The 24,875-nt window shown below is 42.5% G+C and overlaps 1 protein-coding gene across 7 annotated transcripts in view; it reads left to right on the forward strand.

Annotated features, from left to right (window-relative positions):
• The window catches only part of schip1 (schwannomin interacting protein 1), a 1,017,794-nt gene that overhangs the window by 987,576 nt on the left and 5,343 nt on the right, over positions 1-24,875 (forward strand). For all 7 annotated transcript variants that reach the window (XM_038817210.1, XM_038817212.1, XM_038817211.1 and 4 more), the window contains one exon: positions 8,896-9,019. In XM_038817210.1, the coding sequence (XP_038673138.1) occupies positions 8,896-9,019 (124 nt within the window). The remainder of the gene's footprint in view (positions 1-8,895; positions 9,020-24,875) is intronic.

The raw sequence follows: 24,875 nt of genomic DNA on the forward strand, positions 1-24,875 counted from the left end.
TCACACGGCCACGTCTAGTCCAATTAGCCATACATCGGAAAGGGAACCCTTCTTAATATTGTCCACTTCACCGATCGATCCCATAAAGTCTGGGAAAAAAGGTCCGAAAGTCCGTTTCAGGCGGGAGCAATTGAATGTCCGACCTACTCCTCCATGGTCACCACCGGAAGTTAGAAGTGGTTTTAATGCTTCAAACTTTTCATGGGTAACTAATTTGCTAAGAGATGCTGAACCACCCGAAGTCTCTGATTAAAATCAGAGTTGCGGACAGTTCCACACATAGGGCATTTGGCATTTGCCCATCGGAAGTTTAGACTTCCTTGTCAATTCTTGTACAGTCCTTGAATGGGAACTTGGGGGGGGGGGGGGAAGAGTGTGCATTCGGTGGATGGAGGGGTTCCCTGGCACATATTCTGGGGCGGGTGCAATCCCTCAGCACATCGTCTGGGGTACCTCCGGTGCAAATCCTCCCGGGGAATGGAAGTTCTGCAGCCCATGTTTTGTCATATTTGACTCAACATATTCCTCTTTTTCCCCCTCCTCAGATGCCTCCAGAGCTGCTGAGCTTTTCCATTACTTTCTGTTTTTATTTAGTTTTCCAGCATCTGCAGTACTTTTTCTTTAATAATATTGCATTCATATGAAGATGGATGAATTGATGGCACAAATAGAAATCAATGATTTTGATATTGGGCGGAGAGATGGCAGATGGAGTTTGATCCAGACAAATGTGAGGGAATGCATTTTGGAGGGTCTAATACAGGTAGGGAATATACAGTGAATGGTAGAACCCTCAAGAGTATTGACAGTCAGAGAGATGTAGGCGGTCCACAGATCACTGAAAGGGGCAACACAGGTGGAGAAGGTAGTCAAGAAGGCGTATGGCATGCTCGTCTTCATTGGCCGGGGCATTGAGTATAAAAATTGGCAACTCATGTTGCAGCTGTATAGAACCTTAGTTAGGCCAGACTTGGAGTACAGTGTTCAATTCTGGTCGCCACACTACCAGAATGATGTGGATGCTTTAGAGAGGATGCAGAAGAGATTTACCAGGATGTTGCCTGGTATGGAGGGCATTAGCTATGAGGAGAAGTTGAATAAACCTGATTTGTTCTCACTGGAATGAAGGAGGTTGAGGGGCGACCTGATAGATGTCTACAAAATTATGAGGGGCATAGACAGAGTGGATATTCAGAGACTTTTCCCCAATTACCAGAGGGCATAGGTTTAAAGTGCGAGAGGCAAGGTTTAGAGGAGATGTAAGAGGCAAGTATTTTACACAGAGGGTATTGGGTACCTGGAACTCGCTGCCAGAGGAGGTATGGAAGCAGCAACGATACTGACGTTTAAGGGACATCTTGACAAATACATGAATAGAATGGGAATCAAGGGATACGGACCCCGGAAGTGTAGAAGATTTTAGTTTAGACGGACAGCATGGTCGGCGCAAGTTGGAGGGCCGAAGGGCCTATTCCTGTGCTGTACTTTTCTTTGTTCTATATGGTAACCATCAGAAATATATGGTTTCAAGATGATCAATGCTGGGGACTGAATATTCCACCATATTTTACATTTGAAAGGATAGGAAGAAAAGAAAAGGAGGTTAGGGAGCTCTGTTCATCGGATGAGGTAGTGTTATATTACGTATAGTAATATCTTGTTACTCATTTGCTTACTTCTTGAACGGTCGTATGCTTGATGTTCAGTTACACTCAAAGTCTTCAAATTAAGCAAATACTGTTTATTGAGTAACGATTATAAATAACTACGAGTTTGTTCACTCTTCTACAACTATAACTGAAGATTAGATAAATAAGGTTAAGTATATATAATGTTTCACTACACCTACTCGCTAAGCTATATCTCTAATACTCTGTAGTTATCTAGCACTTACTTACAAATGTTCACCCCCTTACATACCTGCAAATATATAGATCACTACAGTCAGTATAGTCATGTGAAATGAGCTTGGCTCAGGAGATCATGATGTAGAATCAGTTTGGGTGGAGATAAGAAATAAGAACGGAAAGTAGGCATTGGTGGGGATAGTTTATAAGCCCCCTAACAGGAGCTTCACTGAAGGACTGCGTATACATCAATAAATAATGGGGGGTTCTAAGAAAGGTCCTGCAATAATCGTGGGCAGTTTTAATCTTCATTTAAATTGGATAAATCAATTTGACAAAGGATACATTGAGGCCAAGTGTGTGGTTTGTGGCGTGCATTTGAGACAGTTTCTCTGACAAAACAATCTGGAACGAACCCGAGGAACAGGATATTTTCGAACTGGTGATGTGTAATGAGACAGGATTAATTCATGATCTCATAGTAAAGGATCCTCTAGGGAAGAGTGTTCATAACATGAGAGAATTCTTATTCAGTCTGAGGTTGAGAAACGAGTTTGAAACTGGCTCCTTAAACTTAAGTAACGCAGAGGAAGGAAAAGTTGGCTAAAGTGGACTGGGAAAGTAGGTTAAAAGTTAAGGCGGTAGAGAATCCATGGCAGACATTTAAGGGGATATTTCATAACTCTCAGCAAAGATATATTCCATTGTGATGGAATGACCCTATGAGAAGGATGCACCATTTGTGGTTAACCATGAATCTTGAGGATCGTATAAAATTGAAAGAAATGCTGCAAACATTTGTGGCAGGCCAGAAGATTGGGAAAGTTTCAGAAACCAGCGAAGAATTATTTTCAAAAATAAGAGAGGGAGAAATTAGAATAAGAGAGTAAAGAAATATTAGCAGGAAATATGAAAACTGGCAGTCAGAGATTCGACAAGTATATAAAACGAAAGTGAGACATTGAGATAGGTTGTTTCTCCTAGACCCAATAAGACAAAGGAGATGGAGGTTTCCTGTGCTAATTTTGCCCCGTTTGCTGTATACTAATTACGATATTTTCATACAGATGTATTGGCCGAGAAAACTTATCAAATGCATTGAAGCTTGAAAAAAAATCAAAAAATGGTGACAATTCGCAGACAAAAACGGCACAAAAAAAGACCTGTGATAAAGGTCACACGCTGTTTTACCACAAGAAATAGGGGTAGGAATAGGCCATACAGCTTCCTGCATTTGTTCTACCATTCAACAAGATCGCTACTGAAATTCTGCATCAACTTTCCCTTAGTAGCCAAATATTCTATAGCTCTTCATAGAATCATAGAATTTACAGTCTTGAATATATTTTTGAATATATGGTCTTGAATATATTCATTAACTGAGCACCTAGGGTCCTCTGGGGTAGAGATTCCATAGATTCACAACCCTCTCAATGGAAACATTTCTCCTCATCTCAGCCCTAAATGACTGACTCCATGTCCTAAAATGGTAACCCCTCGTTCTAGATTCTCTATCCAAAGGAAAGAGTTTCTCAGCATTTATTATGTCTGTCTCTCTAAGAATTTGTACATTTCAATTATTTCAGTGCTACCCACTGTGCTATCATGCCGCCCCACTGTTCAACTTAGAATCCTGTAACAGATTGCAAAACTACAAACAGACCTGGCTCCTCCCATTAATTACATCATCTATTTCCACTTGTCCCCGCTTAGCTAGGACTAAACACCTCTCCCTCATAAATTATCTACACACCATGGAATCTCCAGCAATCATAACAATATCCCATTAGTCCTTCATCTATAACCAAGTAAGTGGTTGGAATGAATGATTACCTCCCCTTTTACAACTCTTTAATACAGCTTTAGCAGACATACTGCCTGTATTTATTTTAAACCATGGTATTTAATAACACTATTGCAATAGAATATAAAATATAATATTTGACAACTTCTACATTCATCAAAGTTGAGTTGTGAAGGCATACCAGACGAGTAAATCAGCGACCCAGGGTAATGTTCTGGGGGCATGGGTTCAAATCCCATTCAAATTAATTCAATTAATAAGTCTGGTGTATAAAGCTAGTCCTCAGTAATGGTGACTATGAAACTATCATGGATTGTTGGTTTGCTAATCCCCTTTCGGATCGGAAATGTCGTCCTTACCTGGTCTGGTCTGCATGTGATTCCAGACCCACAGCAAAGTAGTTGATTCTCAACTCTCCTCTGTAATGGCCGAGTAAACCACTCATCTCAAAAGGCAATTAGGGATGGGCAACAAATACTGGCCTCGCCAGTGACACTCACAGCCCAGGAAAAGATATAGTTTGCAAATAGTTGAATCTAAGTAACAAATCTTGCAGCACTCCATTCTGAAAACGTACCTATTTATTCCAATTCTGTTTTCTGTCTGTTAACCAACTCTCAATCGGGGCTAATATATTGCACCCCTTATGTAGTTCCACAATATGCCTTCTGAAGATTCAAATATATTGCATCCACTTCGTCCCCCCTATCTACCCCGCTACTTAATCACTCAGAAATTTATAATGCATATGTTAAAAAGTATTTCCATTCCAGGCGGCAAGTGTTGACTCTGCCTCATTATAATGTAATTTTCAAAGCGCACTATTACCACATCCTTAATCTAACTGCCTCAGTTAAATATGGGCGTGGCAGTTTTTAAAGGAGGAAGTAAATTGGATCGGGGAGAAGTTCAGGGATAGAATTCCATGCTTGGTCAATTTTCCCCTGATGCCAAACATTATATAAGCTATTAAATAGTTCTTTTGAATTCCAACGGATCTGATATTCTCAGTAATATATCCAAAACAGCTTATAGTCAAACATCTGGGGATGTTAGAATTTTTGATCAGTTGCAAATAAACCTTATTAATTCGCGTAAAGATACATTAATCAGCTAGAGGAAGGCTGATGAGAAGAACTGGCAGAGGCTTTGGCCAGGAAATCAAGTGAAGTCAAGTATTGTTTGAGTGTAATTATGGGGCATTAAACTGAGGTCCTGCCTGCTTGCCCCTTTGCTTCAAGTGGATGTTAAGATTCCATGGCGTTATTGAAAGAAAAGCAGTGAGTTATACTCCGTACTGGCTAACATCCTTCCTTCAACCAGTACAAAACACATCAAATTAGTCTTTGCCGTATGTTGCTGGTGCATCTGTTGGAAAGCCGCAATTGAAACGTCTATGTTGCTCTCCTCCCTTTCCTCACGCAGTTGCCATTTTGATGTCTGCAATCCTAACCCCAATTAAATTCTGCCATGTTATAGCCCGGGACAAAAAAGATTAGATACCGAAGAAATGCCATTGTTTTGCTTATATTAGTTATAAATATAGTAGTGCGTGCATTATCATTTCTGGGAACTTAATGGCACAGGACAAAAACTCGACTCTTTCTCACCTCCAGAATTGACAAATGGGCTGAGGCGTTTCCATCTGCTGTTGCAAAGCCAATTCCCATTCCTATTGAGCATCAATCCCCAGCATAGGGCTGCACGGTGGCACACTGGTTAGCAGATTCAATTCCGTGTCTCGGGTCACTGTCTGTGTGGAGTTTTCACTTTCTCCCCATGCTTGCGTGGGTTTCCTTCGGGTGCTCCGGTTTCCTCCCGCAGTCCAAAGATGTACCGGTTAGGTGGATTTGCCACGCTAAATTACCCCATAGTGTCCAAAAAGTTGTGTAGGTTAGATTAAGAGGTTAATGGGATAGGGCAGGGGAATAAGCTTGGGTGTGAATTACTTTTTCAGAGGGTCAGCGCACTGTAGGGATTCTATGATTCTTCTATGATGATTTGGCCATAATGTTGAGCTAGGTGGATACCTCAATCACAGATGTCACCAGGACATGATGCAGCAAATGAAAAAACCTTAACCGTTGCTGGAGGGTTCCCAAATTGACGGTCAATCATAATATTTGGCTTGGACCAGGAGAAACTTTACTTCAGAATTGTTTATCTACCTTCATATTGCTACTGAATTCTGTTCAATTATTTTGAATGGGAGTCCTTGGGAATGATTTTAACATTCAGCAAAAAGTGGACAGTAATTGCAAATGGGATCCTTAGCCAGAGGCCCAGCCCATTTTTATGTATCCAAGCCCCATTTGAGGTCAGCTTCTCTCATATTTCAGACAGAAAACAGCAGACGGGTGGTCCAGGGCCTGCCTGCCAGCAGCCTGATAAGCTGCTGGCAGCAAAGTCAATTCAGGAGTACGGTGCGTTGTGACGGCCACACGGATGACATCAGCAGAAGCCATATTAGAATCACAGAATTTGCAGTGCACACGGAGGCCATTCGGCCCATCGGGTCGGCCCATCGGGTCTGCGCCCTACTTAAGCCCACATCTCCACCATATCCCAGTAACCCCACCTAACCTTTTTGGACGCTACGGGCAATTTAGCATGGCCAATCCACCTAACAGGCACATCTTTAGACTGTGGGAGGAAACTGTCTGGGTGGAGTTTGCACTTTCTCCCCTTGCTTGCGTGGGTTTCCTGTCCGTGGGCACCTGGAGGAAACGCACGCAGACACAGGGAGAAGGTACAGACTCTGCAACTGACGGTGACCCAAGCCGGGAGTCGAGCCTGGGACCCTGGAGCTGTGAAACAATCGTGCTAACCACTGTGCTACCGTGCCACCCATATTCTTGCTCCTTTTGGTCCCACTTAGTAAATGTTAACGGGCATGGTTCGCTTCCTGTCACCTTTGCTTGCCAGAGCGACCAGGGTGGGCACCTCACTCAGATGAGAGCCTGATTTCCAGTCATTGATGAGTCTTCTGCTGGAGTTCAAAGGGAGACTCATCCTGTGCCATAGCCAGCAGTGTTAAACTGGAGATGCAGTGGGAGCAGAACGGCTGTAGTTTCCCAAACAAGACCTTTTGGGTTCAATTAAGATAATGTGGACACAGTGCAAAAATATTTGAGTATATTACTCGCCCTACAATATATGTAGAGTGTACCTGAGTCTCTTATTTATCTTACTTTAAACAGTGCACCTGTCGCTTCAAGTCCAGGTTTGTTGCATATTGCAAACTGTCAAATTTGAATTTTATTTGTGCAATCAAGATAACTTTCCTTCACTCCATTTAAAATCTTTTTATAGGTTTAATTCTTTATTAATTTACAAAGCATTTATAATTCATATTTTGGAATGTTGCTGCAGATTTGTGCATATCCAGAAATGCATATCTGTCAGAATTAATATACTTTGCACATACAATTTGAGAAATGGGACCATCTTAAAAGATAATAATAAAACTAGGGCTCTGGAAAACCTCTTAGATTGGATTAGTTGCTCATGACAGTTTGAATAATTACACATTTGAAAGTGATACAATATGTGAATTGTGAGTGTCACGGAGAATTTTCTATTATCCACGATCAATGTTTTTTCTGTGTGAGGTGCATGTATTTTCTTACCATCAGAGCGGTTACCCAAATTTAAGTTATCCCAACAGCAACCCTTTTTGGGAGATTTAAGATAAGTTATTTATTATACCACACTTGCCCGGAGGTTTAACAAAATTGCATCATCTCACTCCCTTGACTCACGCACATAGCCATTCACACTAGGTACAAATGATGAAAAGAACAATATGATTTAATATAAAATTGTGTCGGTCTCTCTTTTGTGGCAGGCCTGTAGTTTCGCAGATTAGGTGATTATTTTCTTGAAATGAAGGCCTTGTAATCAGAGAATTCTCAGTCATCTGTGAGGCTTCTTGTGGTTGAATTTCCAGGAGGTTGTTTCTCAAGTGAACTTGAAGATGGAGCATGTCTCCCACTTTCAGGGTATTGCTGTTTATTACCGTGGCTGCTTAGTTGACTCCAACTGATGATCACTCTGTCTCTGCAGACAAAATTATTGCTGTTTTAAAAGCAGCCAACAAACATGGCTGACTCACCAACGTGACCTGTTACAAGTCCTTTTCCAAATAAAGTGAGTGGTCAGGTTGATAAATACCTGGCATATGACACTTTGAAATTTACCTAGTCTGGGTTTAGATGAGGGCCCATCATAATGCAATAAGAGATGGATGGAGACCCCTTCAAATTTGCCTAACACAAATTAATACGTCTTTTGTCCTTGGTGAACCAGAAAGATGAGTCAGCTGGAATGCTATAATCCTCTCATTGATATTCCATCCTTAAACAAAGGGATATGTAAATTTCCCAGAAGGCTGTGGTTGTCCATATCTAATTAGATGTTTGCTTTGAGTCTCAGGACTGACTGGAGCTGATACTGTCCAAGTCACATGGTTTGCCAGGGCCATTTTAACAGTTAATTCAAACATTTTAAAGTACTGTCAAAGTTCATAAAATACTGGGACATGAATTTATAGCAAAGCAATAGGGAAAGTCAACAGACAAACGGTGATGGTGGAACTCCCAAGATACCCAGCAATCTGTTAGCATTTCAACAATTTTTTTGTATTGCTGTCTCCTTATTGCATATGCGTTGTTGGTATTTTAAAAAAAAATAAAATATGTTGAGTAATGTCCTTTCGGGAAAGTAACCTGGTCTGGCCTTTTTGTGACATCACTCTCACACCAATGTGATTGGCTCTTGACTGCCATCTGAATTAGCCTAGCAAGGCATTCCATTGAACCGAACCAAACAAAGCAGCAAGAAGAGTAAAGCCAATTGGACCACTTGACTGTGACCAAGGCAAGCAATCATAGCATGGCAAAGGTACATCTAGCCCAATTGCTCTGTAAAGTCTTCCTCACTATTGTCTGGGAACTGTTGCCGAAGTTGGGAGATCGCTTCTAAATCTCATACATCAAGAAATGGTTGAAAGCACTGGACACCGCATAACACCAGCAACAACCCAGCTGTAGGTTGAAGTGTCCTTTTGTTTGGGCTGTACTAGTATAGCTACATCTGTGCATATATATAAAACACATATATCATTCTGTTGAGGCTGTGGCTTAGCATTGGTTTGACATCATAAAAATGTTGCATTAAAAAGTCACAATTTTATTACAATTCCCTTTAGTCTGTTGTTGCTAAGTAAATTGTATTCTTTTCCAGTTACCTCATATGCCCCATATTAGTGAGAGTTTGATGAAGCGGAGCCTGAAACCCACAGACTTGCGTGACATGACTATTGGCCAACTGCAAGTTATAGTCAATGACTTACATTCCCAGATTGAGAGTAAGTATTACATTTTTCTATTTTTATTGCTCTGTCTGCAGACGGTCTGGAATGCACTGCTTGGAGGTGGTAGAGGCGGGTTGCCTGACATCCTTTAAAAAGCACCTGAGTACTTGGCACGTAATAACATTCAAGGCTATGGGCCAAGTGCTAGGAAATGGGATTAGGTAGGCAGGTCAGATGTCTTTCATGCAGTGGTGCAGACTCAATGGTGATTCTGTGAACATGTTTATGTGGATGTCTAAGATTCAAAAACATGATTTAGCACCTTACTTTAGGAAGGATGGGAAGGCAATGGAGAAGGTGCAGAAATTATTTGCAAGAATGGTTCCAGGGATGAGAAACTTTGGTTACGATGATAGATTGGTGAAACGGGCTGTTCTCCTTAGAGTAGGGCTTTCCCAACTGTAGATCACTACTCTCAATGGGGTTGCAGAATGAGAAATTGGGGTTGGGAGCTCCAAGGCAACAATGTTGTCTGTAGAGTGTAGACTCCAATTTAACAGCCTTGGAATCGGCTGCAAGGCCCCTTTAAAACTGCATGATTATTTTTGCCTGGGTATAGTCTAAACCTTTTACCTTTGAGGCCCAATTACTGACACCAACAGAGCCTGCAGAATGATTTTGTTTTAACCTGCACCCTGGTGTTTGGAACCCTGGCACTTCCAACAAAGGTCAGTAGGTGGAGACAGTGAAAAGGAATGTTGAACATTAATAGCCCTTTCATCGGAATGCAGATAATTGAATCTAAATGTAGTCCCTATGCCAGCAGATCAGGTAAACTAAGCACAGAGCAGAAAGCAAACCTGAGGCCTTCCTGATCTAGTCCAGCTCTTCACTGGTTAAACTAGTTGAACAATCAAAGGGTGTTTACAGTCTCTGTTTTATATGTAAATTAACAGTTCAATCCAGTGATTTGGTTGTACTGATTATTGTTAGGGCTTCTGATATTTTTTCAACTTCAAACTGAAGGAACCATAAACAGGAAAGAATGCAAGACTAATTAGAATTCATGTGGCACATATCTGAAAATACTGCAGACTGGGTTAACTGGTCTTAATTGTGCTTTTCCAGGTCAGCTGCACAGTTCATTGTTCAGGCTCATGCGGAGTGTAGCCAATTCTAAAATGAAGATTCAGTCTTGGAACATTGCTATCGCGGTTATCTGATTTTAAAATCACAGCACTGATATTTTCTGCAGGTTTCTATGATATAGTTGCTTAATGGAGCTCTCACTGCAGAATGCAATTCATTGTCATGTATTTTTTTTACAATCTGAAGCTCGTGAGACGTTTTGAGCATTTAGAATCTCACAAGAGGCCTCTTGCGAGATTCAACTGCCTCATCCCGACACCAAGTCAGGCGCGACGAGGCCGCTGAGTTGCACCCCAGGTGTTGAGAAAAGCAAAAATAGGGCAGTAGACTGTCGACAAGAAAAATATCACAAAGGTTGGAGAATCAATACCCTCTATTTCAGGAGAGTTGACTCAGAATTAATTACGGATGGATAGGAAGATGTGAATTCATGCAGGTTTCAGATTGTGCAGGACAGAGGATGAAGCTGTGAGGGGGTAGGAGAACAGATTCAGGCATTTGATAAGGGGATAGGCGGGAAAATGGAATTGATATAATGGCGGGATTTACCGGCTGTTCATACCTGTGGGAAGTTCCAGTCCCACGCTGGCGCACGGGTTTCCCGGCGATTAGGGGTGCTGTCACTGGGAAATCCCATTGACAACGGCGGGGGCGGTAGATCCCACTGGTAGGCCGGTTCCGCAACCGAAAAACACACGGCGTGGTGGACGGTAAATACCGCCCAATAGTTCAGGGATTTTACTAAACAGTGGGGTGGGCTCAGTGGGCTGTGGGCCCTACTGCTGCTCTAGTTCTCACATTCTTCCATTTGAGTAGAAAGGTCACACAGTGGTCAGATTGCACAGAGATGAGTGGCCTTGACAAACATGATGGTTAAGTGGCTTCCATCTTTGTGTGAGAACAGACTCCAGTGGCAGGGACCGACTGTTGTGGAGAGAGAATCGAGAGACATGCACCAATCAAACCAATGACTGCATGAGAGGAAACAAAATCACAATAAACACACTGAAAACAATAAATCTGTCTCAAATGCTCAACATCGAAATGCTCGAGTATTATGGGTCAGACCTGGGATCTGATTTGTCCATGATACCACATAGTTAATGACATCAGCTGGCGATGCTACTGCAATATTAAGCCAGGTATTTTTTAGTCTTCTGACAGTAACCAGTCTGGTTGTCCGATCTGGTACTTTGTGTCTTCATTCATTGATCAGTAAAGGATCTTTTCTCACGTATATTTGTAGTCATTATGTACTGAGAGGAAAGTAATCTGAATTTATCTCATTCCTTAGGTGGGTTTTGGCCTGCATGTGAGTTCAGCTTCAATGTTCATTTGTCATGTATGTGTGTGTATTTTTATGCATTATGTATTAATAGATTTCACCTCTTCACGAAAAACAGTGAACTATGCAGAGAATCAAACCATACATATAACATGCATCAGATGTGCATTAAAATTATTGAAGTTTTATTTGGACTATCAAAGCATACAATAAAATAAACCAAATATATTTCATATTATTTGGAGGGGCTGGGGAGGGGGTATTAAACTGTAACATTGTTATAATAAACCTTGGCATAATAGGAACTGTCATTATGATATCTGTGCTGTTAACTGCTATTCAGAAAAACATTCACTTTTTAGAGAACTAGGAGCTTCATTACGCTGTTTGATTGCAATATGACTTCACATATGATCCCTATGGAGTTTCATTGTTATGGTACTCGGCAGAGTTGGGTGCAGTTTCCATGATGCAAGCACCCAATAAAATGATTGGGTATCCCTGTTTGAGTGACTGTTATGGAAACTATTTGCTTGTTGCTTGTACAATCCAATCCTCCTCATCTGTGCCAGTTTATGATTCATCTTTCATACTGTGAGGAAGCTTCACTGTGGCCACATATTAGTTATGCCAAATGAATAATTCACAGTTGCACATGGACTTACATCAGATTCCACTGTTAGGTTTATGGCTAATGTCATCCTTGAGCAAGAATACATCTTGCAGAGCATTCATTGTCAGTCAGAAGGATACGTTTGTTTTTAGCATTTGGCTCATTAGATGGACAACACTGTGATAATTCGATTACATTGTATTTCTTCGCAAAACAGAATTTACAGGGTTACAGTTTCTTCCATATTGATTGCCGAACGGATTTTAGTTTAGTAGGCTTTACCTTCAATCCATGGTCTAACAGGCAAAAAATTGCAATGAGTTTAGAATAGCTCTTGGTGCACCTTCTGACCATTTCACTAGTTTTCATGTGAATCTATAAATTTGACTTGGCATATTTAGATCATGAGAAATCTCCAAATACAGTTTTTAAAATCCTGAGAACAATCTGAAAGGGAAACACTTTACTTTGATGCTAATTGTAGTGTTGAAATGTGCCTTCAATGTGTAAAATAAAATTTTGAAGACCTGCAGATAATTTTCTTTCAAGGGGAACAAATCTTAATGCATTGTGTTGTGTTTGGCCGTGAATATATGAGCCCAGAGATGAAATTAATTAGATGTAACAAGCATACTTCTAAAAGTATCCCAGAGAAAAAAATGACAAAACTACTATTAAATTAAATGTTTGAAAAAGCTTTTCTAAATTGTTTTTAACAACTAGACTACAATGTATCTGGGACTGGGCTGATGAAAATGTTCTAGCTTCAAATTACAACATGGATTTAATGCACTTTATAGTTTGTCTCCTGTTGAATCTGGCTTCCTTCAACAGATTGAGTGTTTCTGCACCGCAGATAATTGTGAAAAGCTAATTAGTTTCAGAGGTAAAACGAGATTAGACAAAGTGGTTCATGTGGAGAAAAATCCTGGTGCAGGCTCGAAGTAATACAGTGTTCTATTATACTAGCCTAATGCACGTTAGTAGTGATTTGTGTATTAGTAGTTAAGTCCCATTTCATTTTAATGGCATTTTGTTCACCAAGATGAGTCAGCAATTTATCCCTGTGATTAACCTGTGTTCTTAAGTATCATCTGCCACACATTATCAAGAGCAAAAAGAATCCATAGAGTGCAAGAAAAATAAAAACAATGGAAGTATATAGATTTGCTTTTTATTCAGTCAGTGGGACATTTAAAACCATATATACCACTATCAGTATTAAGAAAAACATCATCACTTTATATCACGTCCATTGGCTAAAAAGCAATCGAGGATCCACCGTAACAATAGTGAATGAAATGCATGATTTTTTTTTTCCAAGTTCTATTTTAGGTAATACAACTGCATAGCCTTAAAAATAAAATTTAAAAAGAAAAACACACAAAACTGATTCTGAAATGAAAGCTGTAAACATAGTTTTATATATATATTTACCCTCTCTTTGGGATTTACATCGTTTCTTCTTTTATTTTCAGAACTAGTGTTTAACTTATAATGCCGTTATCTCTTTTTCTTTTTGGGAATGTGATAGTCCTTTCTCCCTGTGGCTGATTGTGATGGCACTGGTACTTTCACAGATCAGATGGATCAATGAATACACACTGATGAATGTGGGGAGACAGTAATGTAGTGGTATTATCGCTGGACTAGTAACCCAGAGACCAAGAGTCCTGCTCTGGGACCCCGGCTTCAAATCCCACCATGGCAGATGGTGAAGCTTGAATTCAATAAAAATCTGGAATTAAAAGCCGAAAAGGTAACCATGAAACCATTGTCGATTGTCATTAAAAATCCCTCTGGTTCAATAATGTCCATCAGGGAAGAAAATCTGTCATCCTTACCTGATCTGGCCTGCATGTGACTCCAGACCCACATCAATGTGGTTGACTCTTAAAAATGCCCTCCGGGATGGGCAATGAATGCTGGCCCAGCCAGCGACATCCCATGAACGAAGACATCCTTCACTAACATGATTTTCTCCATTGTAGCCAGCCTCTTTCAACTATGATAAGTGAACGTCTCATTCCCTATGTTTCCAGAGACACCTACTATCTGGAAGTAAACACAGAATATATTGGAAATGCTCAGCATGTCTGGCAGCGTCTATGGAGAGAGAAACATTTCTGGTCGATGACCTTTCATCCGAACAATTGTCAGAAATGATAAAGCAAAACCAATTAAATCCGTCTTCAGTTAAATTTAATACATGCTCCCGCCTACCCAATCAAACCCCCTCAATCACCAGTCTCTTGGGGTGATAAAGACTCTGAATCCACTCAAACTTCATATTGCCTGAAATTTAAGTTCATGCCCATATTCACTAATGTTGAAAAAACTAATGCAGGCTTATAGTGATGCACTCTGCCATTCTTGTCCAGTAGGTGGCAGAATGAGACCAGGTAAAGCAGAAGATGTTCAAAGCAATCCATTCTTTCATGTGAGAAAATAATGCACTCAACTAAAATGTTTTAAATGACAATCGTTTTGCCAATATAGAGGCTCCCCTATAATGTCATCCTTGCTACTTCTGTGACATACATTACACAGGTGTAGACCTTGCATCCCAAATTGACTCCATCTATTCTCGCATAATCAAGCTCAGTGACAAGAAATCTATCCGGAGCTTGCTTTATGAGCCTCTGGAAGCTCTGGTGGAACTTGCCATTCAACTTGGAAGATCTTGCTGTCAGTGCTTTATGTCACTCTGGAAATGTGGGTTCGCCAAGTTAGACTTGGCCCAATGGCCTTGATATGCCAAGAAAATTGATATTTTGTTTATCTATGAAAATACAATTTTGAAGATACAGAACAAAGGGACAAAAAGAACTCAAACTGACCAGAATTCCCTTTTTCTGTCTGCAAGTTTATTTTAAAAGTTGACCATCATGGCGGCATAATTTAAGGAAAGCTTCTAAGTTGTTCGGATAAGTTGGACTAAATTTAACTGCTTGCTGTGCCACAACCCTTGTCAATCTTGGCAGACTTGTGAAAACAAAGACCTTTTTAATACAACGCAAAATCTTTCCCTCAGACTGAACTACTACAACCAGATAGCTTTGTTATGACCCTTGTTCTTATTCTTTCTCCCCCGTAACCTATTTTTTGTGATGGGAAACGAAAGCTGGAACACTAACAAAACCTGACGATCTACAATTTACCATGTGTCCAACATTTTGAGTATGTCTTATGAAATATGGAAAATAATAATTTAGAAAATCTATCTCTGTAATTCCAGCTCTTCTGTACTTCCAAATTCAACACAGTTTGGTAAATACGTTGACCTGAGAAAAGCCTCTTTAAAATTAGGCTGAGGAAAAATAGAACAAACATTCCAGAGTTGAAAATTAATGCTTACAGAGGCAAAAAAAACAAAGCATTGGTTAAAATGATTCTGGATTAAATGTATTAAGAATAACGGGCGGGATTCTCCCATCGGGCGGCTAAGTGCCGACGCCGGCATAAAAACGGAAGTGTTTTACTCCAGCGTTGGCACCCACGCCGCTCCAGCTGCCGATCCCGGCCTGAACCCGGCGCTGTGGGGTCCACACTTGCGCAATTGGGCCGGAGCAATTGGCGCATGCGCAGTGGCCTTCTTCCCCGTACCGGCCCCGACGCCAAATGGCGCAGGGCTACAGGAGCTGGCGCGAAGAAAAGGAGGCCCCCCCGACAGAGATTGGTGGGCCCCGATTGTGGGCCAGGCCACTACGGAGGCCCCCTCCGGGGTCGGATTTCACCCCCCCTCCCCCCCCCATCTCCCTTCACAGGCCGCCCCCAGACTCTCAAAACTGATGACCCGCCGGCTCAGAGAATGTTAGAACGGCGCCAGCTTTTTGGTGATGGCCCCTCGGCCCATCTGGGCCGGAGAGTCGGCGCATACCCCGACCGGTGCCACACCGGCCACGGTGGCGCCGATTCTCAGCTCTGCGGAGATTCACGTCTCGGTATCGGGGCGGCTTCGCGTGGCCCGCCGGTGATTCCCCGACCCGGCTGGGGGTCGGAGAATTCTGCCCTATATTCCTATGATCGTTTTCATTTAAGGTACAGTAGCTGTTGCTATGTAGTGAAGCATAATTTCAATTTTAGAAGTATTAGTAGCTCGTTTGATGATATTAGAATAAAAGTACTAGTGTCGACAGGCATGTAGTCCCACACCATGTGGCTCCTAAAGTCACAGGCTGGATTCCAGGTTTATGCGGAGTTCATATATTCTGCGGGCACTTTAGGTCAGCTCCACAATTATCCTCAGTGTGATGGAGAACCAGGTCAAACATCATTGTCATCCCTCCGTGGTAAACATTCCTACAGTTGCTTTGGTGAAGCACCAAAAAAGGTGCCAGCAAACCAGAAAAGCCAGTCCTTACTAAAAGCATGGGTATTTAGAAGGGGAAAAGTCTATATTAGCTGGCAAGTAGACACCAGCCCTCCCTCTAACTCCCATGTTATGTAATTTACCTCCTTTCTCTGCACCCAGTTACACTTCCCATAAACCTTTACTCAGAACTGTAATCACAAACTGTGTCTTGAGAAATTATTCTCCAGCATGTTATCCCATAGCATATCGTGATGTATATCTGTATCTGCATTTCCAAAGTGTTCTTCATTCAAATTTCAAACATCCCTCTCGAGAGTTGCCAGTGTAAAACTCCCTCTTGTGTGGTATGACAAATTATGCTTTGAGCTCATTTGTTTCTACAAGAAGTCATTCTTTCACTTTCCAAACCACTGGCATTTTTGTGTTAATGCCGCTTCCCATAACATCCCACCATGCAGCTCTGTGTGGGATTGTTCCGGGCAAGTTTGTCTTGTAGGTAAGTGCCCACATGGTAGAGTTAGTACAGAAAGAAGGCTTTCCCGAGTGTGTCAATAGGGGGAATATTGGAGCTGCTACGGGTGTTTGGGTCTTTCTCGGTGTACAAATTAAATCAAGACCACAGTGAGTATTTTGTGATGTCTCAGCCAGGGGTAGGGGCAGGGGTGGGGGAGCTGCCATTCCATAGGGCAGAGACTCACTTTAGATACTTGGGGGTGCAGGATTGGGGGAGGGGGAGACTGCATTGGGTTAGCACTACGGCCTCACAGCGCTGAGGTCCCAGGTTCGATCCCGGCTCTGGGTCACTGTCCATATGGACTTTGCACATTCTCCCCATGTTTGCGTGGGTTTCGCCCCCACAACCCAAAAATGTGCAAGCTAGGTGGATTGGCCACGCTAAATTGCCCCTTAAGTGGAAAAAAATGAATTGGGTAGGCTAAATTTAAAGAAAAGGATTTGGAGGTGGGGGGGGGGGGGGGGGGGGGGGGGGGGGGGTGCTCCATAGGTACACATTTGTAGTTTGGTGGGGGGGGGGGGGGGGGGGGGGGGGTGCTCCATAGGTACAACATTTGTAGTTTGGTGGGGGGGGAGGGTGAAAGCTGATCTGGCAAGGTGGGTTGGTCTCCCTCTGTCACTGGCCGGTCAGGGACAGACGGTTAAAGTGACTGTGTTGCCGCAATTTTTCTTTATTTGCCAATGCCTGCCGATTTTCCTGCCAAAGGCATTTTTTAGGGAGATTGAAGGAATGATTACCTCATTCATATGGGGAGGGAAGGTGGCCAGAGTTAGAAAAGTGCTGCTACAGAGGGGGAAGGCAGGCAGAGGGTTTGGGTCTCCCGAACCTGATGTACTACTACTGAGCAGCGAGTATGGAGAAGGTGCGGAGCTGGGTCAGAGGGGTTGATTCCCAGTGGGTCAGAATGGAGGAGAGTTTGTGCAGGAGTTCGGGATTGAAAGGACTTGCAACAGCGCCGCTCCCGATGGCCACGGGGAAATACTCAGGGAGTCCGTTAATAATAGCTTCATTGAGAATTTGGAGACAGTTTCGCCAACACTTTGGGTTAGAGGCAGGGTCAAGGGAAATGCCGATCCGGGGGAACCACAGATTTGAGCGAGGGAAGTGGGATGGAAATTTTCGGAGATGGGAAGAGAAGGGGATTAACACACTAAAAGATTTGTTTCTTGGGGGCCAGTTTGCAGGATTGAAGGAGCTGGGAGGGAAGTTTGGGCTGGAGCAGGGGGAAATGTTTAGATACATGCAGGTTCGAGATTTTGCCAGGAAGGAGACACAGAGCTTCCCGCTGGAGCCGGCCCCCACATTGCTGAAGGATGTGCTGACAACAGGGGGACTGGAGAAGGGGGTAGTGTCGGCGGTTTACGGGGCTATTTTGGAAGAGGTGAAGACACCGCTGGAAGGGATCCAGGCAAAGTGAGAGGAAGTGTTGGGAGAGGGTATGGAGGAGGGGTTCTGGTGTGAGGTGTACCGGAGAGTGAATGCCTCCACCTCGCGTGTGATGTTTGGCCTGATACAGCTGAAGGTGGTATATGGAGCACGCCTCACAAGAGGCGAGGATGAGCCGGCTCTTTGAGGGGGTAGAAGATGTTTGCAAACATTGCGGGGAGGCACCGCAAATCACGTTCATATGTTTTGGTCCTGTCCAAAGCTGGAGGATTACTGGAAGGAGGTGTTTAGGGTAATTTCTAAAGTGGTGCACGTGAAACTGGACCCGGGTCCTCGAGAGGCCATATTTGGGGTGTCGGACCAGCCAGGGTTGGAAATGGGTGCGGAGGCAGATGTTGTAGCCTTCGCCTCGTTGATCACCCAAAAGCGGATCCTGTTGGGATGGAGAGCAACCTCTCCACCCTGTGCCCTGGCATGGCAGGGAGCCCTGCTGACTCTTGAGAAGATTAAGTTTAAACTGAGGGGAAGGATGGAGGGGTTCATGGGCATTATTCATCATGCACTTTCAAGAATTGGATTACATTGAACATTGGGGGGGAGGGACTGAATGTGTTAAATAGAGACTATGGGTGATTTTTGATTCCTTTTTGTTATTTGTTTATGTTATCATGCGGGCTGCTGTTTGGGGGTTTTGTGGGAGGATGGGATTGTTGTTGTTGACATGGGGATTGACATTGCATTCATTGCTGCTTAGGGTTTATTGTTGGTTGGTGTAAATTTGGGAGAAAATGTGAAAAAGGAGGAGAGTAAAATATTTTTTTTTAAATGGGCTTTCTACCTATATACCTAGGGCAGTTTATAACAGTTCCCTGATGTAGTGCAAACGTTTCTTTTAATATCCATCGTTAATGGTTAGTGCTTTCTTTGTCGCCTCTTTAAATCCAGTAAGTCACGTTTTTTGTTCTTTCGTGGGATGTGAGTATTGCTGCCAAGGCCGACATTCCCATCCGTAATTGGCCTTGAGACGGTGGTTGTGGCCTTCATGAACTGCTGCAAACCACCTGGACAGGTACAGTCACTATGATTTTCGGAAGCGAGTTCCAGGTTTTAGACCGAGTGACAGTGAAGGAACAGCAGTATAATTCCAGATCAGGGTGGCATGTGGCTTGGGCAAGAATCTGCAGATAGTGATGTTCCAATTCATCAGCTATCCTTGTCCTTTGAGGTGGTAGAATTCACAGATTTGGAAGATGCTGTTGCTGAAGCCTTGGAAAATTGCTGCAGTGTGTCTTGTATGTGGTACACACTTCTGTCCCTGTGCACCAGTGGTGGAGAGAGTAAATGTTTAAAGTGGTGGGTGGCGTGTTGATCAACCCGGCTGCTTTGTCCCAGATGCTATCAAGTTTCTTGTGTTGTTGGAGTGTACTCATCCAGGCATGTGGAGAGTACATTACATGGATTTCATCAAGTAAAAATTGCATCCTAACTTCCCACTTGACTCAGTGTACCAAATTTACCCCAAAGTCACAAGGTCATGAACTCGATTTCCATTCCAAGACTCGAGTATATAATTAAGATGATGCTTTAAGTACAGAACTGAAGGATTGTTTCAAGTCCGGGTTTTTTTGGAAGGAAGTGTTGAGCTAACGTCCCATCCACCTGTTCAAGTGGACAGAAAACAGCTTCTTTGTCACTTTTTCTTTAAAAAGTAGGAATTTCTCGTGGTGTCCTGGACATACCTCATTCCTCAACTAATACCATTAAAGCAGACTACATTTTCAAAATTGAATTTGTTGTTTCTGGTATCTTGTTGCGTACAAATTGTATTCATCCAGAATACTGACAGTGACTAAGGAGAAGATAGTGGAGACAATAACTACAGTAAATCCAAAATATCTTAAAAGAACTGGGAGATTGAGAAATATTACATCCTAGATCAAGAAAGTGAAACAGGATAAACCAGGAAATTAGAGGCATGTTAGACCTTTCTCGATTGATGATAAACATTAGTGCATAATATGAGGCAAAATCCATTAATAGTTGTATTAATAACAAATGGTCATTAACTTGTAACGGGCAGGTTGAGGCTGACTAATGTAGTTGACTTTTTTTGAGAAAACCGTATTGTAGAAAGGGAAAATGGTAGGTGGATATTTGATTTGTCAGAAGAGACTTGGTCAGGTGTTGCATAAGAAACTTATTAAGATTGATATTAAGGAAATATGAACTTATGACAAAGGAATAACTGAGTGACATAAAAGGCATGGGCATAAATTCCTTTTCTTTTGGGTTGTCAGGTATATGGTAGTTCTGTGACTGTCTATGTTAGCGTCTTTTGTTTCTATTTATTTAAATCATTTGGACATGGGCAGAAAAGGAATGATATTGCAGTTTGCTGATGATGGTTGTGATAAATTGGAAAAAAGCACAAGCACTTAGCCAGGATGGAAGTGTGGTCAGTTCATTGCAAAGAAATGTAAATTCTGGGGACGAAGCAATCCAAAGTATCAAGATTCCTAAACGTAGAGTGTTGTTTGTTGTAGCTGCAAAGAGTCAGAGCTGACACATATCGAGTTCGTATTTACAAGATGTTACTCAAACAGGGTACACTGGTGAACGCCACAAAAGCCCCCAAACCGGTCCAATGACGTCAGTGTATAGCACCTGACATTACACCAGCCGATGGTATTACTCTGATACATAACATAGAGGGATGGAGATCGACAGGTACAGATCATTAATAACAAGAATTCCGATAGAAAAAGGCGTAAAAAGGAATTTGAAATTTTAAGTTTCATGTGGAGAGGCTTTCCGTATAAAAGAGGGGAATATTGAATTTGTGAAAATCATTAGTTAGGATGGACTATTTAGTTCTCGACACCCATCATAGAAGGGCTATCAAGCCCTGGATAGACTACATTGTTAGCTTCACTGCAATACTGCTGGGAAATCAGGGGCGAAATTCTCCGCCCCCCACGACGGGTGGGAGAATAGCGGGAGGGCCTTCCCGACATTTTTGCTTGCCCTCCCGCTATTCTCCCCCCCCCCCCCCATCCCCCCCCCCCCCCCCCCCGCCGAAGTCCCGACCCTGAATCGCTGCCGCCGTTTTTTTACGGCCGGCAGCGATTCTCAGCTGTTAGATGGGCCGAAGTCCCAGCCCTTTACGCCGTTTTTACGAACGGCAAACACACCTGGTCTTGCCGTTCGTAAAAACGGCGTGACTAACTCGCTATTAATAACCATGGCACCGATTGGCACGGCCGTGCCAAGGGTGCCATGGGCCTGCGATCAATGGGCACCGATCGCGGGCCCGATGCCCGCGCACTACTTGTCCTTCCGCCGCCCCGCAGTATCCATTCGCGGGGCGGCTGAGGGGCAACCCGGCCCACGCATGCGCGGGTTTCGCGCAAAAACGCGATGACGTCACCCGCGCATGCGCGGGTTGGAGTCTTCCAAACTGCGCATGCGCGGCTGACGTCATATGACGCGTCAGCCGGCGCTAACTCCGGCAAGCGGGCTTAACGATTTTCGTTAAGCCCGTCTTGCCGGAGCCTACGGCGTCGGGCTGCTAGCCCCGACCGGGGACCAGAATCGGTCCCCGGTCGGGAAGTTGCGCGCTGCCGTAAAACCCGCCCGGGTTTTACGGCAGCTTTACGATTTCTCCCGTTTTGGGAGAATCGCGCCCCAAGTGTCTTGTGAGGAAAAATGGCTTGTAAAACCGAGAGCTTTTTTTCACAAGAGCAAAGCACATGAAGGAAGGATCTAATAGAGGCAATCAAATAATGAAAGGTTAAGTAGTGGTTTCCATTGGTAAAAAAATTGGTTGATAATAGATTTGAGATTATCACCAGAAAAATGATGGCGGATAGGCGAAGAATTCTTTTTCACGTACAGGGCCGCTACAATGCAAAATGCTTTGCCACAGGATACAATAAGACATCAAGATGCACTGATTTAAAAGAGGCATTAAAAAAGAGAGGTCATCAGAGGCAGATTTACAGTTCGTGGAGCCCTGCGCTAACCTTTATTACTGCCACACCCCCACCCCCCAAATATTGAGCCCCTCCAGACCCTCACAAACCTTCCCTCCCCATCGATCCCCAGCCCGTCACAAACTCTCCCTTTCTCCAAAATACAACCCAACCCCCCCCTCACTACAAGTCTGCAACCTTGACCAGCCCCCTCACAAGTTCATGGGCTAGTAAAGTGAGGCCCAGGCTAATGGCCTTGGGACACTGGTTCAAGTCCTGCCAAAACTCTAGAATTGAAAGCTAGTCTCAGTAATGGCGACTATGAAACAACAATCAATTGCTATTAAAACCCATCCAGTACATTAATGTCCTTAAGAGAAGGAAATTTGCATCTGGTCTGAGACACATGTGACACAAAGAAATGTGGCTGACTCTCGACTGTATTCGAGGGTAGTTAGGGATGGACCAATGACATCTGCATCCCATGCATAAAATAAGTTGATCGGCCCTCACTATACAAGTAGAGTTAAAATCCCCTGATTGGGTTTATGTGCACATGGTATCCTTTTTGTATGCAAGGTGGTTGCACTCGATTAACCTGGAACAAGATCGTGATGAGAAGGGAGAACAAACTAGATTGATGGATGCTTCCAAGTTTAATTGATACAGCTGATGGAGATTGAATACTAAAACATATTAACGATCATTTCGTTAAAGTGGAGTAAATTACAGTTTACATGAATGCTGTCAATCTTAGAATTGTTTTGGATTTACACATCCAAATTAGAATGCACCAGACCGATATAGATTATTTTCTTCAATGTTGCTTCAGAGCACAAAAAAGGTTGTTATCTATATACAAGCAGTGAAGTAATTTGAATTGAATCAAATTCACATAAGTGGTGCGATTGTTTTTTGGCATACATCAAGATCCATTTCATCTTTTCAAATGTTGAAATAACATTTCTTTGAGTGGTACAGGAACATCATGTCACAGAGGTGATTAGTCTTCTGTGCCACTTAGTTGGCAAATTTAGGTAATCACAATGTAAACCTCGATGATTGGCTCCAAGCAAATTGATCATGACACTGGATTTCACACATGGTGGTTGAGCAGTTTATAACAGGGAATTAATTCAACTTCGATCAGCACAATCTTACCAAAGCACAGATTCCTGTGTAAACTTGTAAACTGAGTAACAACAATAATAGATAAGATTTTAACTGGCAGTGACTTTCTACAGCTCATGCAACACAGAGTGTCACTTTATTATCTGATAGTCTTTGCCTGCAACATGAATCCCTCCATATGTGTTATATTCCTCACTTTTTCCTCCAAGATAGCCAGGTATGTAGTGTTGACAAAGAATAGAAAAATAAGAAGTTTGAATCAAAACAAATTTATTTTATACTACTAAACTAAATTAAGTTTGCACACTCTACTGAGTTACAGATATTAAACTAATGATACTGAATCTGTAATACAGCAATCAATATTCTATCTAACTATTAAGCTGCACCATAACTTGACCTTGTGCTATATCTCTACATTCAATTCTCACTCTGCTCTCCATGTTCTCCCAGAATTCCTAGGGATGCTGTCTTATCTACAGTATTAGTAACACCATCTAGTGTTTCATTTACACATAGTTTCAGATGTTAACCCTTTACTACATTGGTACTCTACATATCATTACAATATGCACATGTTTACAGTCTAGATTTTGGCCCACATCAAATAATGGCCATGCAACAGCTTCTCTTTCAAAGAGCTTCTCCAGACACTCTAGATCAGAACTCTTGGCTGTCTTATAGTCTGCAGCTCATTAAGTCAGACTGCCCCCTAGTGTAATGTTATCCCAAGACTTACTCCCTGTGCAGAAACAATGATTAGTTTTCCTTATTCTATTAACTTCGCTTATCTCTTGGTATATATTTGTTCTTGTATTGTTGCTGTATTGTGGATATTAATTACTTTTTAAACTTTCGCATAATCAAAATGTTAAAGGTCAAACTTAATAGGATTTATCAATTTACATTCTGTGGGAAAGTCAAAACTAAATTATGACATTCCCCAGTCCCTTGCACCAAAGCACGCAGCCTTCCGTTTTTGGATTTAGATCATGGGCAAGATCTTCCAGCTGTTCACGCCATTAGGATCTTCTGGTGGGCATCGCTGGCTAAACCAGCATCAATTGCCAATCCCTCAAAAAGGTGGTGGTGAGCTGCTTTCTCGAATGACTGAAGTCCATGCAGTACAGGAACATTCACAGTGCTGTTAGGGAGGGGGTTCCAGAATTTTGACCCAGCGACAGTAAAGTAACAGTGATACACTTCCAAGACAGTATCTTGAGTGGTTTTGAGGCAACGTCCAGGTCGTGGTGTTACAAAGTGTCCTTATAGGTGGTAGCAGTCATGGGTTTGGAAGGTGCTGCCTAAGGAGTGTTGGTGAGTTCCTGCAGTGCATCTTGTAGGTGGCACATACTGCTACCATTGTGCGTCAGTGGTCAGGAGTGAATGTTTGTGAAAGGGGTGTGTTCTAAGTCCCTCAGTCTGTGATCAATAATCAACAGCAAGATTATCTGAATTAAAATAAAGGGAATTATTTATTCACACATCACCCCAAAAATCTAAACGCTACATCGTTATCACACAAGCGCACTCACTCAGCAAATAT

This window comes from Scyliorhinus canicula, chromosome 13 (assembly GCF_902713615.1).
Source record: "Scyliorhinus canicula chromosome 13, sScyCan1.1, whole genome shotgun sequence".
NCBI lineage: Eukaryota > Metazoa > Chordata > Chondrichthyes > Carcharhiniformes > Scyliorhinidae > Scyliorhinus > Scyliorhinus canicula.